This window comes from Manihot esculenta, chromosome 12 (assembly GCF_001659605.2).
Source record: "Manihot esculenta cultivar AM560-2 chromosome 12, M.esculenta_v8, whole genome shotgun sequence".
NCBI lineage: Eukaryota > Viridiplantae > Streptophyta > Magnoliopsida > Malpighiales > Euphorbiaceae > Manihot > Manihot esculenta.
The window spans coordinates 26,832,411-26,853,565 of record NC_035172.2 but is presented as its reverse complement, the minus strand read 5'-3'; the positions used below and the strand labels follow the sequence as shown (position 1 = coordinate 26,853,565).

At 37.1% G+C, this 21,155-nt stretch overlaps 2 protein-coding genes across 3 annotated transcripts; one reads left to right on the top strand and one right to left on the bottom strand.

Annotated features, from left to right (window-relative positions):
* Window positions 1–1,973: 1,973 nt before the first annotated feature.
* On the top strand, window positions 1,974–17,696 carry LOC110627596. 2 transcript variants are annotated; one of them, XM_043948698.1, is made up of 8 exons: window positions 1,974–2,133; window positions 2,316–7,572; window positions 7,660–7,910; window positions 8,009–8,144; window positions 14,792–14,990; window positions 15,078–15,410; window positions 15,485–16,182; window positions 16,624–17,696. In XM_043948698.1, the coding sequence occupies exons 2-8, from the start codon at window positions 2,482–2,484 to the stop codon at window positions 17,305–17,307; spliced, it is 7,392 nt and encodes a 2,463-aa protein (XP_043804633.1). In that variant the 5' UTR covers window positions 1,974–2,133; window positions 2,316–2,481; the 3' UTR covers window positions 17,308–17,696. The 2 variants fall into 2 exon arrangements, with proteins under 2 accessions (XP_043804633.1, XP_021629636.2); XM_021773944.2 differs by having other exon boundaries at window positions 2,011–7,572.
* A 556-nt stretch (window positions 17,697–18,252) lies between these two features.
* LOC110627355 (caltractin) lies at window positions 18,253–20,891 on the bottom strand. The gene is made up of 7 exons (XM_021773632.2): window positions 20,747–20,891; window positions 20,078–20,198; window positions 19,963–19,999; window positions 19,853–19,880; window positions 19,458–19,610; window positions 19,282–19,384; window positions 18,253–18,540 (listed from the first exon to the last, which is right to left on the bottom strand). Exons 1-7 carry the CDS (start codon window positions 20,747–20,749, stop codon window positions 18,476–18,478), a joined length of 510 nt encoding a protein of 169 aa, XP_021629324.1. The 5' UTR covers window positions 20,750–20,891; the 3' UTR covers window positions 18,253–18,475.
* Between the last annotated feature and the right edge of the window lie 264 nt (window positions 20,892–21,155).

The window sequence follows — 21,155 nt, the reverse complement described above, 5'->3', positions numbered from 1 at the left end:
AAATTATTTTTAATCAAACTAAAAGATATTAAAATATAGGTTACAAGGATTCAAACGGATTGAAAGTTAATATTTTATAGTCTAAGTTATGATTTTTCAAAGATTTAATGAAATATTTTTATGCTCTCTAAAGTTAATGTTAGGAGGCCGAAAAATAGAGAAGTAGAGGCAAAATTTTCAATGTTCGGCTGTTGAACATTGGGACTTTAGGACTTTAGGCTATTGAAAGTCTGTTTTTAAAAAATTGTGTTTTTACCTTCAAAGGCTGTCCAACTTGAGTTTTTCTGAGCATGAAATAACAGTTATTTCAATACACAAAAACTCTATTTGCATTTAATGTATCCCCAATGACCATATTTATTTTAGAATTATAAATATTTTTTTATTTGAAAAAAGTTACAACAACTATCTAAGCACGCATTTATTGATATTCAAAGTTTTTTTACATTTTTTACCTCAAATCATAGCATTAATTTCTTGAAAACTTGCTTTGAGTTATAATTGGTTTGTATTTTGAGATTGAGTGAAGGTTATTGAGTGAATTTATTAAAGTGGGTGTGATTTTGAGCAAAGGATTAATCTTGTGAGAAAAAAATGATTATAAAGAGTAAAGGTTTTGCTCTAGAATTGTAATAAATTTTAATTTTTATCTAAAGAAAATTTGATAGTGAAGTTGAACTTTAGAATATGGTCTTGAGGAGAGGATCTTGAGGAGATGATGTAAGCTTTGAATAGCTAAACCTCTATAAATCCTTATGCCCATTACCACTTTTCCTTCCTTATTCTATTTTAATTTGTGTTTTTAATTTTCAATTTTTTATAAACTAAATTCACGTCGCTTGGATTGTTTCAAGGGGCAACAAAATTCAACCAAACAATTTGTATTGCTCGTCCAACCCATCAATTGCAAAGTTTGCCATAAAATTTCTAAAAAAAATTTTAAAATCTTAATAATAATTGTAAACAATCTTAGCAGAAATTAAATTAAATATATAAATATATTTTTATCGGTTCATAATTCATGAATTTTTGTTATCATGCAATAAAATTGCATTGAAAGCTCAAAAGAGCAAATTGGATATCTGAAATATACGACCATTAAGAAATAAACCATCCGACTCAAATAAAGAACAACCCAAAAATCAAAGTCCAACCCATTAATTCAGACCCAATCTAGAGTCGATTGCCTTAACAATTCATCGGTACATGCAACCAACTAGCTTAGAAAAAAGACAAGAGCCACCGTTGACAACTAAGCTCGTCGAAAATACATCCAACCAAAACCAACCCAAAGGAAAACTCTTTAATTGACGCTTGAAGAAAACGGTAAAGGGAAAGACAAGAAAATAACATGAAACAAAGTAGAATCATCCCAATCTTCCACTAATCGAGATTAGAGGCAAAGAAAATAGTGCTATGACATTTTCAGTCTAAACTAGCCTCGTGCAACCAAAACACTATACCATACAGAGAAATCCAAACACAAACGATATATGAGTATATATTTTTTTTTTTTACACACAAAATCAAACTGAACAAAACACAACAAAATTTTATCAAAAACAAAAGACTACTAGTAAGGATAAAATTCCCTCCGCTCAAAGGCTGAGAAAATTCGTCCTTAATAAAATACGATACCCTGACTCGCACCGCTTCTTTTTGTTCTCTTCTTTCCTTTAGCTCCTTCTTTAACTCACTCTCTTCTATATATTTAATTTATGAATTATTAATGCTTTTATGTACCGTTTTGAAAAAAAAAAATTTAATACAATTTAAATATATAGATTATATCATTATAAATTATAGATAATTATCGAATTAAGTCAGTGAATAAATAAATAATAACCAAAAATTATTAACAGATATTTTAATAATTTCAATATTTTATTAATTCAATTTGTATTTTTAAATTAAGAAAACTATTTTTGATTCAAAAAAAAAAATTAAGAAAACTATTTCTAATTTGATTTTAAGTTTCGTTAAATGTTTTAATAGAAAATTAAATGTTTTAAGTTTTGTTAAAAGTTTTCTCTCTCTGGTTTCAGTAGGGCTTCTCTCTGACGGAACTGTAGTCGTACTCCTTTCCCCGCGGAGCAGGTTATTATCGCCGTGTCTATCTTACGCCCTCCGGAGGTGAGCTACATGTCGCATACACCCTTCTTCCTCTATTTCATTGTGATCTTCCTCCTGAAAACTAGAAGTGAAGAAATAAGAGAACCCACTTTCACATTGTAGCAAACTTAAACCAAAATCGCTGTCACTGCAATTTTTCTAATATTATGATTTGAAATTATTTATTTATTTGGGTTGATCAGGTTTAGAGGGAGATTCTGCTTTCTGGGATTTGATTCGTGTGATCTTCATTTACGGTTAGATCTGTTACGATAGAGAAAGGTGTAATTTTTTGCTCGATAGTGGAATAATTAGGCTTAGATCCGAGGACGCCAAACGGATTGATAATCTGGTGGGTGGGACCCTGAGATGGCCAATCCCGGAGTCGGGAACAAGTTTGTTTCTGTGAATCTGAATAAATCCTATGGTCAGCAGCAGTATCATCAGCATCATCACAATAATCAGCATCATTCAAGCTCTTATGGGTCAAACCGCAATCGCCCTGGTGGAGTTGGAGGAGGGATGGTGGTGCTTTCGCGGCCTCGTAGCTCGCAGAAGGCTGCTGGGCCAAAACTTTCTGTTCCACCCCCCTTGAATCTGCCATCTTTGAGAAAGGAGCATGAGAGGTTTGATTCCTTGGGATCTGGTGGTGGACCTGCTGGAGGTGGTATTGGGAGTGGGCCTCGCCCTGGTTCTTCGGGTACGGGCTGGACTAAGCCTGCCACAATTGCCATACTGGATAAAGAAGTGTTTGGTATTGGTGGTGATCATACAGTTGATGGCACTGGTAGTAGTCACACTGTTGATCAGGGAATGCCTGTTAATGGGGTCAGTAGGGGGAGTGGTAATAGTGTGTATACTCTGCCTTCTGCTCGGTCTGTGGTGCCTGCAGTTTCTGTTCCTTCTCGGGGTTCCCAGGTCACAGAGAAAGTCACAGTTTTGAGAGGTGAGGATTTCCCTTCATTGCACGCCGCTTTGCCAGCCGCTTCTGGGCCTGAAAAGAAACAGAAAGATGGTTTGAATCAGAAACAGAAAGATGGTTTGAATCGGAAACAGAAACAGGTAGTGGGTGAGGAGTTGGCTAATGAGCGGAATAGTTACCAATTGACCACACTTGTTGATATGCGGCCACAATTGCAGCTAAGGAGTAACATTGACAATAGGTTGCAAGAGAATGGTGAAATTCTTGGTTGGGTTGGTAGAGTCATGCCTGAGAAAGATCAAATGCGGGAAAACTCCTTTTCAGGACCATTACCTTTAGTTCGGTTGAACCCAAGGTCAGATTGGGCAGATGATGAGCGTGACACAGGGCTTGGTTTGGCTGACCGTGGCAGGGATCATGGATTTTCCAGGAGTGAAGCTTACTGTGATATGGATTTTGATTTCCCAAGGCCTAGTATTTTGCCACAGAAACCAGGGAATAATCTCTTTTACAGGAGAGGGCAACGTGACAATGAAACTGGAAGGATATCTTCTAGTGAAGTCACTAAAGTCGATACTTATGGGCATGATGTGAGAATGTCTAGCCTAGAGGGACGGGAAGGGATCTCACGGAGAGCTTCTTCACCTCTTTCAATAGATGGATTTGGCGTCCAAGAAGCTGGAAATGAAAAAAGTGGTGTTGGAATAAAGCCATCTACTCTGAACAGAGAAGTAACCAAGGAGAATAAGTACATCCCATCAACCTTCCGAGACAATGCTCGGGATGATGCTGGAAGGAGGGATTCAGGGTATGGGCAAGGTGGGAGGCAGCCTTGGAATAATAAGATGGATTCTTTTGGTAATCGATTGCCTGAATCGAATGCTCAAGAGCGTCATGGAAGTGAACAATACAACAGATACAGAAGAGATACTTACCAGAGTAACTCAATATCCAAATCACCATTTTCTTCTGGTGATAAAAAGCTCCCAATTAATGATCCCATACTGAATTTTGGTAGGGATAAGCGATCATTTGCTAGGAGTGACAAACCTTATCTAGAGGACCCCTTCATCAAGGAATTTGGGACTGCTGGTTTTGATGGACGGGATCCCTTTTCTGGGGGTCTTGTTGGGCTGGTTAAGAAGAAGAAAGGTGTGCTTAAACAGACTGATTTTCATGACCCTGTTCGGGAATCTTTTGAAGCTGAACTTGAGAGAGTTCAGAAGATGCAGGAACAAGAGCGGCAGCGAATAATGGAAGAACATGAAAGAGCTATGGAGCTTGCTCGAAGAGAAGAAGAGGAGAGGATGCGGGTGGCTAGGGAACAAGAAGAACGGCAAAGAAGGTTGGAAGAAGAGAGACAGGAAGCCATGCGGAGAGCTGAAGAAGAGAGATTGGAAGCAGTGCGGAGAGCTGAAGAACAAAGGATAGCTAGAGAGGAGGAGAAACAAAGAATTCTTTTGGAAGAGGAGAGGAGGAAGCAGGCTGCTAAACAGAAGCTTTTGGAATTGGAGGAAAGGATTGCGAAGAGGCATGCTGATGGTGCAACGGGTTTTAGTACCAATTCTTCTGGTGTTGCAGATGATAATTTGTCAGGGATGGTATCTGAGAAGGATATTTCCAAGGTGGTAGATATGGGTGATTGGGAAGATAGTGAAAGGATGGTAGACAGGATCACAACCTCAGCATCTTCTGATTCCTCAGGAATGAATAGACCATTTGAGGTGGTATCTAGGCCTCACTTTCCTAGAGATGGTGCTTCCGTCTATTTGGACAGAGGTAAATCTGTGAATTCATGGAAGAGGGATTTACTTGAAAATGGGAACAGCTCTACTTTTCATTCACAAGATCAGGGGAATGGTCATCGCAGTCCTAGGCGGGACACATCTATTGGTGGAAGAACATTTCTTAGAAAAGAATTTTATGGTGGACCTGGATTCATCCCATCTAGGGTTTATCATAGAGGAGGTGTTTCAGATACTCATATGGAGGACTTTAGTCAAATCAAGGGTCAGAGGTGGAATACGCCAGGGGAAGGAGATCATTATGGTAGAAATGCAGAGTTTGAATGTGAATTTCATGATAACCTTAGTGAGAGGTTTGATGATGCTGGATGGGGACATGGTCGATCTCGTGGCAGTCTCTATCCTCCATACCATGAACGAATGTATCAAAATCCAGAAGCAGATGGGCTCTATTCCTTTCCAAGGTCCCGGTATTCCCTGAGACAGCCTCGTGTTCTGCCCCCTCCTACAAATTCAATGCTTAGAAATTCTTACAGAGCTGACAATGACTGTCCTGGCCCCTCATCTTTTTCAGAAGGTGAAATGCAGTACGCTCATGGAGCAAGAAATGAATCTTCAGTGCAGACAAGGTACGACACAAGCCACCAAGAGAATGTTAGACGCACTGTTAGAATTGATAAGCAGCAAGAGAATGCTGATAATGAAGTGCGCGAACTAGATAGGAACACTGCAAGATGTGATTCACAGTCATCACTTTCTGTTTCAAGCCCTCCTGATTCTCCAGTTCATCTATCTCATGATGATTTGGATGAATCTAGAGATTCTCCAACATTATCTGGTAGTGAAGGTAAAAAAATTTCCTTATTGGAACAAGGGAATGAATATACAACCTTACCCTTTGGAGCTGAGAAAGATAATATGATGAGTGGCTCAACACACGTCTCTACCAGTGATGAAGAAGAATGGACTATTCAGAATGATCAACAATTACAGGAACAAGAAGAATATGATGAGGATGAAGATGGTTATGATGAAGAAGATGAAGTTCATGATGGAGAAGCTGAGGACATTGACCTTGCCCAAGATTTTGATGTTCTGCATGTAGAGGAGAAAGATTCTACTGAAATGATGGACAACTTGGTTCTTGGCTTCAACGAGGGTGTAGAGGTTGGGATGCCAAATGATGAGTTCGAAAAATGCTCAAGGACGGAAGAAACCAAATTTGTAATTCAACAAATTTCTGCAGAAGAACAAGGATTCTTTGATGGGATGCACATGGATGGACAAAGCCATCAGCCTGTGGATGGTTCTGCTCAAGTGGGTGTTGATAATACTTCCAGAATCTTCCAGGAAATAGAGAAGGGAATGCAAGATTTGGAAATTGAACCTAAAAATGCTCCACAAACATCGTCTGAACTTATGGATCATGTGGACGGCTCTACTAGTTCTTGTATGTCCACTCAGCCCCATATCCCATCTTCTTCAGGTCAGACTGTCCTGTCCAGTGGTCCCTCTGTTCTTGGTCAGCCTGAGGTACCTGTTAAGCTCCCTTTTGGGTTGTTTTCTGGCCCTTCTCTGATACCATCACCTGTTCCAGCCATACAGATTGGTTCCATACAGATGCCTCTTCATCTCCATGCATCTGTTGGCCCATCCATTGCTCAAGTGCGTCCATCACAACCTCCTCTATTCCAGTTTGGTCAGCTAAGGTATACATCTCCTATTTCACAGGGGATACTGCCATTGGGTCCGCAATCAATGTGCTTTGTTCAGCCAAGTGTTCCAACTAATTTTCCTTTGAATCAGAATGTGGGAGCTCATCTTCCTATTCAACCTGGCCAGGAAACTTCTGCTCATAATCTAATGAAATGTGACATTTTGTCTGTTTCAATGGATAATAAACCAGGTCTTCTTCCTCGTAATTTAGATGTATCTCATGGTGTAGCTTCAAAAGAAGGAAACTCTGTGTCCACAAGAGAGAGTTCTGATAGCAACATAAAACTGCTGCTGGGCCGAGGAGAGCTTTCTCAGTTAAATGATAGCAATTCTAGGCCAGAATCTGGATGTCAATTGGAAGATGCATTCGTGAAAAATGTCGAAGCCTTGTCCACTGAAGAATTGGAAAGCCAGCCTCAAACTGTGGCGACATCATTGCAGTCAGTTTCTAAGGAAAAAGCTATAGGTATCTCAAGAGTTCGGGGTCTAACATCGGGAGGGAGAGGAAAGAGATATGTCTTTGCCGTGAAAAACCAAGGCTCGAAGACGTCATTACAGGATTCCAAAAATTCTCGCCAAGAATCTAGTGGATTTCATAGACCTCGACGCCAGAGAACTGAATTTCGCGTTCGAGAAAGTGCTGATAGGAGGCAATCTACTGGATTTGTTCCATCTCTACCATATGGGCTTGATGATAAGTCTAATAACAGTGGCAGGGGTTCTGGAGCAAAAAATGTCTCAAGGAGGGTGGTTGTGCCTAATAGACCACCAAAACAGACATTTGAATCAGAAGGCTTGAATTTGCAGTCAGCTAGTTCCCAGGAGGTAGATTCAGGAAGTAAGCCTGAAAAGGGTGCAGGAAAAGAAACTTTGAGAAAGAATCAAAACATTTCACATCATGGAGAAGATGTTGATGCACCTTTGCAAAGTGGAATTGTACGTGTTTTTGAGCAACCTGGTATAGAGGCTCCTAGTGATGATGATGATTTTATTGAGGTAAGATCAAAGAGGCAAATGTTGAATGATCGTCGTGAACAGAGAGAGAAAGAAATCAAAGCAAAGTCTCGAGTCTCAAAGGTTCTGTTGCACTTGAATTTTGTTTTCTTTTAATGCAGTAAGTAAAAACTTTGCTTAATCATGTTAATTTCTGAATTCTGATGCCAGATGCCACGAAAACTTCGTTCTACCTCACAAAGTTCTGTTGCATCTGTCACCTCGAACAAAGTTTCTGTATCAGTTTGTGCAGAAGCCAACAGTATTTGCACTGATTATGTTGGCACCGATGAGCATGGCTTGGCAAATGGTGAAGATTCTGCAGGAAATAGTGCCCCTGTAGTGTCCCAACCATTGCTGCCAATTGGCTTTCCTGCTGTGAAAACTGATGCCCAGGCTGATTTTAGATACCAAACAATCAAGTAAAACCTTTTTCGAACAATTTTATATAAGCCAAAATTACATTGAGAGATGTGTAAACCTCATATATATATTTTTATATATATATATTTTTGGACAGGTCCTTCCAAACAAGCTCCATACCTGGTAATGTAAAGAACCTTGCAACAGGCTTAATGTTTGAGAACAAGAATAACGTTTTGGATAATGCCCAAACATCTTTGGGCTCTTGGGGTAATTCCCAGATTAACCAACAGGTATGCAAAATTTGCCGAGATTATATAATTGATTTTATTACAGTAACTGGGATATTTAGATGTTTCTCTTGCTGTTGCTCTTTTTTCTGTTCTGTTACTTCTCACAAAAGCTGATTAGATTTGCATCGAGAAGTTGGGGCTTTTTGCCTACTCAAGGCAAATATATGTGTATATATGTGTGTGTTAGGGTTTGGAAGAAAAAATATTCCCAAAACAAGGTGATTTGAGTTAAAACTGCATCTTACAGTAACAATTCTAAAGTTTTAAAGAAAAATTAAAAAACAGGTAATAACTTTTTAAATAGGCAAAAGGCCTATTTTAGCCCTTAACTATTAGCCAATAGTCAATTAAGCCCTTTAAAGATTTTTTGGTCTAATCGAGCCCCTCAATTTTCAATTTTGGCCTAATAACTTTAAATTTAATTGTGTTAATTAACAGAGTAAAATAAATAAGTAAAGTAAGTTTTTAAGGAATAAAATTGTTGAATCCCACATCGGTTGTGGAAAGGGTAATGTGCCCCTTATATGAGCCATAGGCACTCCTCCCCCTTGAGCTAGCTTTTGGGGGTGAGTTAGGCCCGGCCCAAATTTAACATGGTATCAGAGCCTCCCCATCCGATGTTGGGCGCCCTATAAATGTGCCACGTACCAATAAAAATTCTGGGCGTGAGGGGTGCGTTGAATCCCACATCGGTTGTGGAAAGGGGTAATGTGCCCCTTATATAAGCCATAGGCACTCCTCCCCCTTGAGCTAGCTTTTGGGGTGAGTTAGGCCTGGCCCAAATTTAACAAAAATATTAATTTTATATTTTAAATAATCAAAATTAAACTAAATAAATCATTTATAAAAAAATTTAATACATAAAATCTAATAACATTTCATTCCATCTCCATCTCTCTCTATCTTCACCATCCACAGATCCAAATCCCACTCAACCTCTTCTCCTCTACCATCATCATTTACTTACCACCCAATCCAAAGCAATATCACTCGGTATCTTTCCTCTTGCATCTCTAGCATCTCTCCTCTTAATTCAGCTAACACAAGTGACCTAGAAGTGTGCTCTTTAAGCTTCCTTTACATGCCGCCATCAATGTACTCTCCAAACTCAAGGACTACTCCCATGTTAGTTGAAAGTACTAATGATACTATGGTCAAGGACGCTGTGTGGGTTTGTCAATTTGTGTTTGATGATGCTGTGGATCTTCAATTTCTTCCATAGCGGTTCGAAAAGGTGAAATGATAAGCATGGCGAAACGATCAACTTCCAAGATTAATGGCATGAAAACATGGCTGCATAGTCAATGCTGATCAAGAAAACATGTTTAGATTTTTTGGGTTAGTTTTGGAGATAAGAGGTTGCTGCAGTTTTGGAGATGGTGTTTTTTATTTTTCAATTTTAAAAATTTAAAAATATTTTAATGAATGAATATTTAACAGAGTTATATTTCAGTCATCGATTTGGATTTTATTAGCTTAAAATTATACTGTGTAGGATTAGTTAGGCCAAAATTAAAAGTTGAGGGGCTCGATTGGACCCAAAAAAATCTTTAGGGGCTTAATTGACCATTTGGCTAGTAGTTAAGGGGGCTAAATGAGCCTTTTGCCTTTTAAATATATTAAATATTAAAAAATAATTTACATTATCATCCTTGAAATTTAATAAAACTTACATCTTAATACCTACATTTTAAATAGTAAATAATTGAGTTCTTAAATTTTTATTTTGTTAATAAAATATTTATTCTCTTAAATTTAATGTTAATCATGAAAAAGGTCAAGTAAAATTTTGAACGCTTAACTCCAATTTTCTTAATTTCTAATATATATCAAGATATTTTAGTCAGTATTGTAAAAGCCGGAAAAAGGTGTGAGGCGAGGCTCCTTGCATAGAGGTGACGCCTCATACAATTGAGGTGCTAGGTGAGAGGCGCTAAAGTCTATGCCTCACTGAAGTAAGGTTAGTTTTTTTGTTTAAAATGCTTCTACACAGCAAAAGTGAAACAAGATCTATTTCAAACAGCAGCCAAAATACAAATTTCTTACTCTTTCTTGCTCCTAATATCAAAAGCCAGCTATGCCTCTCCTCTTCTCTCTTTATTTCTCTCCTCTTCTCCTTCTTCTTTCTCTTCTTCCCTTCCGCCACTAGACCTGCGCAGGCGGGCCCCACACCAGCCTGCTGTAACAGTAATCCAATACCTTTTATATTTCTTTTCCCTTTCCTTTCCTTTTCTCTTCTCTTCTTCCTCTTACTGCCCTACACTAGCCAACAGTTCTTTCTTTTTTTCTTTTTGTTTTCTGCAATTTTAATTTATTACTTTATGTATTCATATGGTTTTATTGCTTATAATTGAATAATTTTAGAAATCATAGATTACTTAATTATTTTAAATGGATGACATTGTTTTTAATTTTTGAATTTCTGAAATTATCATTTGTTACTTTATTTATTTAGATGGATTTTATATGTATATGACTAGATGTATTTGTATAATTGTATGATTGATTTATTGTTTGATTAAATGGGTGATACATTATCGATTGATTGTTGTTTTGTTTAATTGGTGTTGCTTTTATTTAATTTGATTAATTTAAATTTATATTTGATGTTTAATGTATGTCCAACTAATTTGTTTAGTAAGATTAAATAGGTGAAAAGGATTTGAATATTTTTTTTTCAATTTGAATATTTTTTTTTTCTTGTGAATATGAGTGTTTAGTGATGTGCTTATATGTGTATATGTATATTTAAAATATATAACAAATTAACAATAATTTGGCTTTGTCACCTTCAAAAAGGCATCGCCTCGCCTCTCGCCCCTATGGCTTTAGTGCCGCCTCTTGCCTTGATGACATTGTTTATAGTAGTCTTATATTAAATATTTTCTCCACTATATAAATTTTCTAATCTCTAATTTATATCAAGATATCTTATTACAACCTTATAGTAAATATTTTCTCAATTCTATTAAGGTAAGTAAATTCAATACAAATTAACAAATTATTTTTATAAAATTTATCTAACTTTTTTTAAATATATTACAATAAATAGATGTATGAAATAAAAAAAATACAAGTACTTAAATTAAATTATTCATATTAGTATGATAGAGATTTTATTTAATGTAATGTCGCTATGAAATGTGAAGCAATTTAGCTCTCAAGGCTCTATTTCTTTTTGAAAAATAATTTGTATTTGAAAAATATTTTGTGAAAATTTTTTTTCAACAAAGTAACTTATTTGCCGTTGTTTTACTTTTATTTTTAAAAAATAAAATACATTAATAAATTTATATGTAAAGATCTTAATAAGATTCTCAAAATGTAGAAAATAACTTTATTGAAAAAACCATTTTCCTTAAAATGACTTATTTTTTTCTTTGACTCAAAAAATATTTTTTGTTTTCTAATTGACTTTTTCAATTAATAGTTGATTTACAATAAAAATAACAGAATGATTGTTTTAGTTTAAAAAAATTAGAGACGAAATTATTTGCTATTTGAAAGATAAGGATTAAATTATAAGTTTTACTAAATTTTAGGGGCTATAATGTAAATTAACATATATATATATATATATATATATATATATATTAATACCTTAATACCTTACTGCAGATAAGGTATTTATTGATTTTTTTTTTCAAGTACTCCATCTTGCAGATGGAGTACTTAATTTTTTTTATTTCTTTTAAAGCTATCGCATCTTATAAATGTGGTAAAGCCCAAAAATATCACCCTAGTTTTGGAACTAAATCTTTTCAAATTAGGTTTTAGGTATTTATTATAATGTGGCTGGAAATAGATTTGAACTGTGATTGGTCAATCTGCAAAAGAGACTCCGATACTCAAATCAGTAAACTGATAGAATGGACGAATGTAATGTATTGTTTTGAGTTTGGAATGAGTGCATAAAAATGCGTTCCTTGATCTCTGTGCATATTTGCTTTTATACTATAAAAAGATGGAGTTGGTTATCAAATTTCCTGAAAATTCGACTGGTATCGCCTAGTGGATAGGTATAATGGGAATATATTAGATTATATCCGTCAACGTCAACGGTAACTTTCCATGAACACTCGTATCAGAGGTCCCCTATTGGTCTTCAATTCTCCAGATTCAAAGATTATAGTTGTCTTCACGATTTTGGACATGTGGCATGCACGAATTGGCTTTTCATACCGACGACTATTTTTACCAAGTATTTTTAGATCGGTACTCGACTCAAAACCAGAACTCTCATCAATTATTTTGCACATCAATTCGCTAACTTGATAAATAAAATTTAAATAACTTGGATAATTATATTAACGGGACTATTAGTGGTTACTTGCGTTGTTGCCTTAGCATAAAATGCCCTTAATAAATTTGTCAACAGGACTAATGTGTGATAATTAGCCTAGCGGTTACTTGCCTTGTAGCTCGCCTTGTAGTTATCCATCTCGTGGCATCGACATAAGATCCTTGGATTATTTTATTAACGTGGCTAAGTGCCTGATGAATACCCGCCTTGTGGCATTGGCATAAAATGCCTTGGAAATTTAATTAGCGGGATTAACACCCTGTTATCAGTCTAGCGGATATTTCTTTGTGGCCTTGGCATAAATTGCCTTGAGAATTTAATTAGCGGGATTAACACCCGTTCATCGGCCTGGCGGATACCTGCCTCGTGGCCTTAGCATAAAATGCTATGAAAATTTAATTAGCGGGATTACCACCCAGTCATCAGCCTGGCGGATACCCATTTCGTGGCCTTGGCATAGAATGCCTTAGATAATTTTGTTAACGGGATTAACAACTGAAAGTCGGTCTGGCGGATACTCGCCTCGTGACCTTAGCATAAAATGCCCTTAGTTAATTTTTCAACGGGACTAAAGCCCATTAATTAGCCTGGTGATTGCCCGCCTCGTGGCGTCGGCATAAGATGCCCTGATTTTATTAACGGTACTAATACCCGGTCATCAGCCTGGTGAATACCCGACTCGTGGCCTTGGCATAAAATGCGTTGGAATTTAATTAGCGAGAATAACCCTCCGTCATCAGCTTGGTCTCATGGCCTTAGCATAAAATGTCTTAGATAATTTTGTTATTGGGACTAACACCCGTTAGTCGGTCTGGCAGATATTCGTCTTGTGGCATTGGCATAGGATACCTTAGTTAATGGGACTAACACCTAGTAGTCGGCTTGGTAGATATCCGCCTTGTAGTTTTGGCATAAAATGTCTTAGTTAACGGGACTAACACTCGATAGTCAGCTTGGCATATAACCTGCCTCGTGGCCTTGGCATAAAATGCCTTAGTTAATGGCTGGTAATTAGTCTGGCAGTTATCTGCCTCGTGGCTTGCCTGGCGAGTGTGGCTTTTTTTTTTTTTGTTTCCACGCTTTCATTCATTCATCCATCGTTTCTTATTTAAATACCAAAAAAGATCGAAGAACATATCATAGTTTTAATGGTAACATTTTCATAAATTACATTATTTCAAGAATAATTAAAAGATTCGGTCATCCAATTTGATCAAATTATAAGCACCAAGACCAATAACCTCATGAACTTTAGGGTCCCTATCAGTTCTCATCCAACTCTCTAGTCTCGACATCCCCATTTTTACCATTCTCTTAGTTTAAAGACTCGGAGTTTGACTCGGGAGCTGAATATCTGTGACATTTTAATTTTGTAGACCTTTGTTGCCACTTGGTCCTCCTGGAATTACATGAATAGCTCCTGCAGGTTTATTTTCATCTAGATTGATTGGTGCTCGTACGTCAAGTTCTGACCTTTTTTCTTCTGTGTCTTTTATAGCCAACTTTTGGAGCGTTCTGTCTCTTATCGGTCTCTCCATTTCATAGCAAATTCATAAACTTTCTGCTAAAGTTCCCTTCCTATTACCGCGCTTCTGTTCGACCATTCACAGAGTTTGTATTCAATACCAGCTTGACCGGTTGGGACTGCGACATTATGCTTCGGTGTATAATTTTGTCATGTATCAGAGGAAGGGAAGGGGAAAGTAGGAAGTAATTGGAGGAAAAAATAGGAAGGAAATAACTGTAAGCCGTTGTAACAGAAAGTTAAAGGTAGTTACTCAAGTATAAGAGAGAGAAATTGTAATGGTAGAGGCATTCAAGAATGATCAATAAAATCTCTCTCTACCTTCTCATCTCTTGCTCTCTACTCATCCCCATTCTCTCTACTTCTCTCTCATCTGTCTCTAATTTCTTTTCTCATCCCTTCTATTCTATCATTTCCAAAGGTCACCTGCGACAGATTTCTAGAAAGACCTAGTATCCTTAGAAGCTGCAGTTTTGCAGTATATTTCATAATTTAAAGTCACTATCAACAAATGGCCCCTAGATATAAGTTTATCCTGAAAGCGTTTGGACTGACTCAGTTGTGTACATCATCTTGCTTATAAGCTGCAGAAATGGGCAGGATTCAGCAGAATAAACAAGCCGATAAATGTTATTTTATTTTATTTTCAACTCTGTTCTCTGTAGAGTATGAGAGTTCTGAGCTCATTGACCTTGTTTTCTTTCATGTATGTGTGTGTGTGTGTGTGTGTGTATATATATATTTGGCTTCTATTCTTAGTGTTGTAATAATTAATATATTTTTAAATAAGGAAAAAACTAATTAATTTTTATCTATTAGGTTGTGGCCCTAACACAGAATCAACTTGATGAGGCTCTGAAGCCTGCACAGTTTGATACACATTCTTCTGTTGGGGATCCTTCTAAATCAGTTGGTGAGTCCAGCTTGCCTTCGTCATCCATCTTAGCCAAGGACAAGTCATTTGCTTCTGCTGCGAGCCCGATCAATTCATTGCTTGCAGGGGAGAAGATTCAATTTGGTGGGCCTATACCTTCCTGCAAACTTGTGTATATGTTGGGCAATTTTATTGGCTCTTGTTGAATTATTTAATTCATTTAATCTTCAGGTGCTGTCACATCTCCAACAATCCTCCCACCTAGCAGCCGTGCTGTTTCCCATGGGATGGGCCCTCCAGGTCCTTGTCGGTCAGATATTCAAATTTCTCTTAATCTATCTGCAGCTGAAGATGATTGCTCTCTTTTCTTTGAAAAAGAGAAACGCTCCGATGGTTGTGAATCATCGCATTTGGTAGATTGTGAAGCTGAAGCAGCTGCCTCAGCCGTTGCTGTTGCAGCCATTGGCAGTGATGAGATTGTTGGGAATAGACTGGGTTCAGGCCCTATCTCTGCTTCAGATTCCAAAGGTTTGGGTGGTGGCGATATTAATGGAATAACAGCAGGTTAGCATGTTGTTAGACTGCTGTGCATTTCTTTTTCATTTCTTTTTTCTTAGAGTTTTATCTATCTTTGGCAGGTTTATCGAGTGATCGGCATTTAGTCAATCAATCAAGAGGTGACGAGTCTCTTAGTGCTGCACTTCCTGCTGATCTTTCTGTGGAGACACCACCTATCTCTCTGTGGCCGCCTTTACCAAGTCCACAGAATTCTTCTGGCCAGATGATTTCTCATGTCCCTGGAGGTCCAGCTTCCCATTTCCCATTCTATGAAATGAATCCAATGTTGGGGGGACCTATCTTTGCTTTTGGGCCCCAAGATGAGCCTGCATCTTCCCAATCACAGCCCCAGAAGAGTAGTGCTCCAGTTTCAGGTCCAGCTGGCAGCTGGCAACACCATTCTGGTGTAGATTCATTCTATGGCCCTCCAGCAGGTTTCACTGGCCCTTTCATCAGCCCTCCTGGAGGCATTCCAGGGGTTCAAGGTCCTCCACACATGGTTGTATATAATCATTTTGCACCAGTTGGACAGTTTGGACAAGTTGGCTTGAGTTTCATGGGTACCACCTATATTCCATCTGGGAAGCAACCTGATTGGAAGCATAACCCTGCTGCTTCTCCGATGGGTGTTAGTGAAGGGGACGTGACTACTTTGAATATGGTTTCTGCACAGCGCAATGCGACCAACTTGCCAACTCCTATGCAACATCTTGCACCGGGATCGCCTCTCTTGCCTATGGCATCTCCTCTGGCCATGTTTGATGTTTCTCCCTTCCAGGTAAAAATTTTCATTTGTCCTTTGAAATTATAATGGTGACCGAAGACAGATATTAAAATTTATCAAAAAAAGGGAAATAATTACACACTGAGAGATGTGCTCACAAATGGCAACTATTATGTAAAGATGCTAGCCCCACGTAAGCACCAGTAATCAGTTCCCTCAAAGAGCAATTGGAAATAAAAATGCATTCAATGGGCTTCCAATTCCTCTGTTTCTTCTGTTAACTAAGGAGAGTTTATTCCTATATATATATATATATATATTTTTGTTGGAGGGTATGAAGGCATGCTCAGCTCGTTGAAATATTTTGGAGATCGGACTTTAGGATTTGTTGATTGCAAATCTTAAGGCTGAAAATGTCCATTTTATCAAATTCGATATTGACATTTGTTGAATTGTTTATGCTGATTGATGTTTGATTAAAACTGTTGTGTCCAGTCCTCCCCTGACATGTCTCGATGGTCCCATGTTCCTGCATCACCTCTTCAATCTGTTTCCGTATCAACACCATCGCAGCAACTGGCAGAAGGTGCACTTCCTTCTCAGTTTAGCCATGGGAAAGCTGTTGACCAACAATTAATAAATAGGTTCCCAGAGTCTCAGAGAACTAAGCCCACTGATAACACCCAGAACTTCCCCACAGCTACTGATGCAAGGGTCACCCGGTTACCAGATGCACTTAGGTTGGTTGAGTCGTCAAGATCCAGCAATGCTGGTACTTCAACACAGAGCACTGTTGCTAAGAGTTTATCTGCTGGCAACATTTCAGATGCTAGCAAGACTGATGCTGTGCAGAATGGTAGTGGAAGCACTAGTAGCAGCAGCCAGAGTACAAGTTCTGCTTTCAAAATGCAGCCTTCCCATCAGAGGAGTACCTCTGCCCAGAATTACAGTAATTCCTCTGGCTATAATTATCAAAGAGGTGGAATCTCTCAGAAGAATAGTTCTGGGGGTGAGTGGTCTCATCGTAGGGTGGGATACCAAGGAAGGAATCAATCTTTGGGTTCAGTTCCCACCCAAGGAAGGAATCAATCTCTGGGTTCAGAAAAAAGCTTTCCTTCAAAGATGAAGCAGATCTATGTGGCTAAACAGACTGCTAGTGGAACACCAATGGCTTCATGAACAGAATATTAAATGGGTTTCTGGTTTTAGAAGTAGAAAGCAGCAGAGACTGAAGCATCTTTCCAGTGAAAATTTTGTTCTCGTTCTAATTTTTTTCCCAAACAAAAATTTTGGGAGGGGGTGGGGGGGGGGGGGGGGGGGGTGTTTGAGATTTAGATCTCTGAATTGACATGCTAGTCTTTCAGGGGAAATTTGATAGAGCTGGTTGAGCACATCTGTTCTGTATCTTGTTATGGGGTGTAGATTGCTGGTTGGCTTGATTATGTTATTTCGAAGTATTTGTGTGCTAGCTAGGAGTTGTCAGTTGCCGCTTTGTTGGCTGCACAAACATAATTGTAAGTCATGATGTATTAAAATTATCAATGATCCAGCTGATTTATTCCTCTGCATTTCCAGTCATTATTGCAGATGTTTGTTTCTTTTCCATTGTTGAGAATGGTCAGGCATTGTCCCTCGCAAGAATCATGAATCTCAACATGTGTGATTCAGAAAATAATACAATTGAGAAAATAATACAACTGTATACAATACACGAGATTCAGAAAATTATATAATACAACCAAAGTATTCAGTGACATGATAAGTTGATACTCTCAATATGTGAATGAAATTATTTTTACTTAATTAATATATTTTAGTAATAAAATAATAAATATTTTAATTTTATTGGTCATAAGTGTTGCATCATTCATGACTCGTGATACTCGGTGGGGTTGACGTCCCACTGGTGCTGCTTTTATCCCGTGAGGACTTTTCTTTAAGAGGTGTAGAAGCTGTAGCAATATGCATCTTTTTGGCTTCTTGTAAATAAAAACACATCCTCTATTATTGATGTGATTTCTCGCGATTGCTGAAGCAGTTTCCTGTTTAATCATTTTTGGAGCACAAATAACATGCAATCCAATCGTATCCTCACAAACAAATGTAAAAAATAAAAGGACGAAATAAAAAAAGACAACTAAGATTCGTTAACATAGCATCATTAATACATGTAAAGCAAACAAAACTGCTTGCTCCACAAATCATTCTTCAAAAAGAAAAGGGGAAAAGACCAAAAACCAAAAAAACTTCATTTCTACAAACATATTGCAGCTTCAGCATGGCCTGAACGCCCTGAACCAAACTATTCCACGTAGGATGGGCTATTAACACCATGCAGAATTTCACCCTAGTACCTATATGTTGTCCTCTTCATCGTCCTGAAGAATTCATCCATACCCACTTCTCCATCATCTGTACATTTCACAGAGCATCAACTCCATTTATAGGCAGCAAGCAAAAAGTAATCCAAGCTCATACAAGGAAAAAGCTTGCTTGAAAACACAACATAAAAAATTCATAAATCATGTCTCTTCGCATATAAGGGCAGACTAGAAAAGAGCAATATTTTATACCCAAGGGAAAGACGCATCATTAACTCCAATAAAAGCATCACATATCATGTTTGAATTGTTATTACATAATGTGCTACTCTGTAATATTGATTTCTTGCTCTGGCTGTCAACATCATTGCAGACCTTGACACAAGTGCTTCCATAGTTGTAAAGCAGGCTATCTATTCCATCCCCATCATTTTCACAGCCAAATTCAAAAATTTGACTTCCTAAATAAAACTATACAGTGATACTAATAAGAAAATGGAATACCCTTATCTCCTAAATTCTCCCCTTCTAATAGGAAATTTTCTTTTATCACAAAATTAGAGATAAGATCTTCTACACCCAGCTTACCTTTTAGGGAATTACCAACTAGATATATAAGCACATACAGTTTATAGGCAATTATCTTTTTACTAGAATAATCAGTTGAGCAAAATAAATTTTGTACGCAGATGCAATCAGAGAAAAAAAACCACAATTAAAGCATAAAGATGAACTATAGTACAAAATTAAGATAATGTCATCAAGAACGCAATTTCAACCAAATCACTATGACGAGTTATGAAAACTACAACCAAGATATATGCAGACTTACGATCTCGGTCGGCTTCGTCAATCATCTCACGAATATCTCTGTCAGTGAAGTTCTCACCCAGCTCCTTTGCTATTCGCTTAATATCATCAACAGATATCTTTCCCTGAATCATGTGAATAAAAGAAAAAGTGATCAACAAATGAAACATAAATAAGGACCAGTTAACAAAATCTCACATTGTTATCTTGATCAATAATGCGGAATGCTTTCATGAGCTCCTCCTTAGTGTCTCTTTCTCCAATTTGGGCTGTCATCATATGCTCAAATTCATCATAATCAATTGCACCACTGCCATCCTTGTCCACATCTGCAATCATTAGATTGATTTGCTGCAATGACCCATATGTAAACAGTATAGTGAAGTTTGGAAATGAATGAGGAACAAAGAGGAATCTAACATGCACACAAAATGAGGAGGTAGTAAATCAAGCAGGAATTTTCTTATCTATTATATGTTCAAAAACAACACACTGATGAGCAAAGATATTCCAAATGAGAAGAGTATTCTAAAAACAGGGCAGGATAAACAAATGCTTAGCAACGCCTTCATATACTAGGATACAGAAGGTACCTCTTCTGTCATTTCGTAACCAAGTGCCCTGTTATAAGATGATTTTAGCTCCATTGTTTTCATGGCTATAAAACTAGGACAATATTAGCAACATGATGAAATATTCATACCTCATGGCAACATTCAACTCCTTGGCGTCAATAGTGCCTGGACAAGATAGTCTAACAAATAAATAAGAAAATCAAGTGCATGCTAAAGACATATTTGGATAAATGTTTTCAGTACCTGAGCCATCAGTATCAAATAGCTCAAAAGCTTCCCTAATTTCTTGCCTCTTCTGTTGACTTAACCCATGAGGACGTCCTCTGGGTTTGTCTTTCCTAGATTGCGCTCTGTGAAGACTTTCCTGTTGAAACATAATGCATTGCGTAATCCAAAAATTAGTTGTCTAACTTTTAATGACATTTAAAACAAAGAATTAAGGAACTGATGTCTTGAATACTCAAGAATGTAGCATGAACATAACTAATTACAGGAATAACAATAAGCCTCCAAGCAAAGAAAATTCATTCCACAAGGGCTCCAAAATGGTTAGAAACAAAATAATCAAGAATCTTATTTATAAGTGATGAACAAATGACAATAATTAGAACCACAAAATGGTAGTAGCAGTTTAACCTAAGTCAAGCACTGAAACAAAATTCAATCCCCGGATGATATTTCCAAAATAAAACTACTTTCCCTCTTTGAATTTGCCATTCATATATTTAAGAATCAAACATATATTAAAAAAAAAAAAACTACAGTTCCAAATTTCATATCTAACCAGAACAGATCGAGATAAATAAAAAATTCAAGTTAGGTTTTTAGAAAGTAGCAAAATCATACAGAAACTAAATAGTAGAACAAAAAATTAACACAAAGCAAATTAGGGATTTGGAGTGAACATCTAACCATTGGATTTCCAAAGAATAAGATGAGAGAGAAATATTCCACAGTGAAGCTGAAATTTTCCCTTCTTTACACTCTGTAAGATCACCTTTCGATTTGTAGAGACAGTGGAACACGATAATCATTGGGCTCTTGGCCCGTTCGCATTTCTTTTATTCTCAATACCAAATTGGGCTAAAGACGCAGCCTTTCGTTTTCTTTGCATGATTTTTATTATTTAAAAATAGAAATTATTTTAAATTAAATAAATAAATTTCTTATTTTAAATATATAAATAATAAAAAATCAATTAAATACGTTTTTTAAAACTCTTGATTCTAAATGAAAGGATTAAGATTAATACAATAATTAAATCGGTTTGAATTTAAATAAATTGATTAAATTCAGATTTAATGTGAATTATTTTGAATTT

Excerpts from the sequence above, each read along its gene's own strand:
- LOC110627596 (XM_043948698.1), top strand. The coding sequence starts at position 2,482 with ATGGCCAATCCCGGAGTCGGGAACAAGTTTGTTTCTGTGAATCTGAAT. Across the intron at positions 14,991-15,077 it reads AGGGGAGAAGATTCAATTTG|GTGCTGTCACATCTCCAACA; the intron begins GTGGGCCTATAC and ends TTTAATCTTCAG. Across the intron at positions 16,183-16,623 it reads TTGATGTTTCTCCCTTCCAG|TCCTCCCCTGACATGTCTCG; the intron begins GTAAAAATTTTC and ends TGTTGTGTCCAG.
- LOC110627355 (XM_021773632.2), bottom strand. Across the intron at positions 19,611-19,852 it reads GTTACGAAATGACAGAAGAG|CAAATCAATCTAATGATTGC; the intron begins GTACCTTCTGTA and ends GGGTCATTGCAG. Across the intron at positions 19,385-19,457 it reads TTATTGATCAAGATAACAAT|GGAAAGATATCTGTTGATGA; the intron begins GTGAGATTTTGT and ends CACATGATTCAG.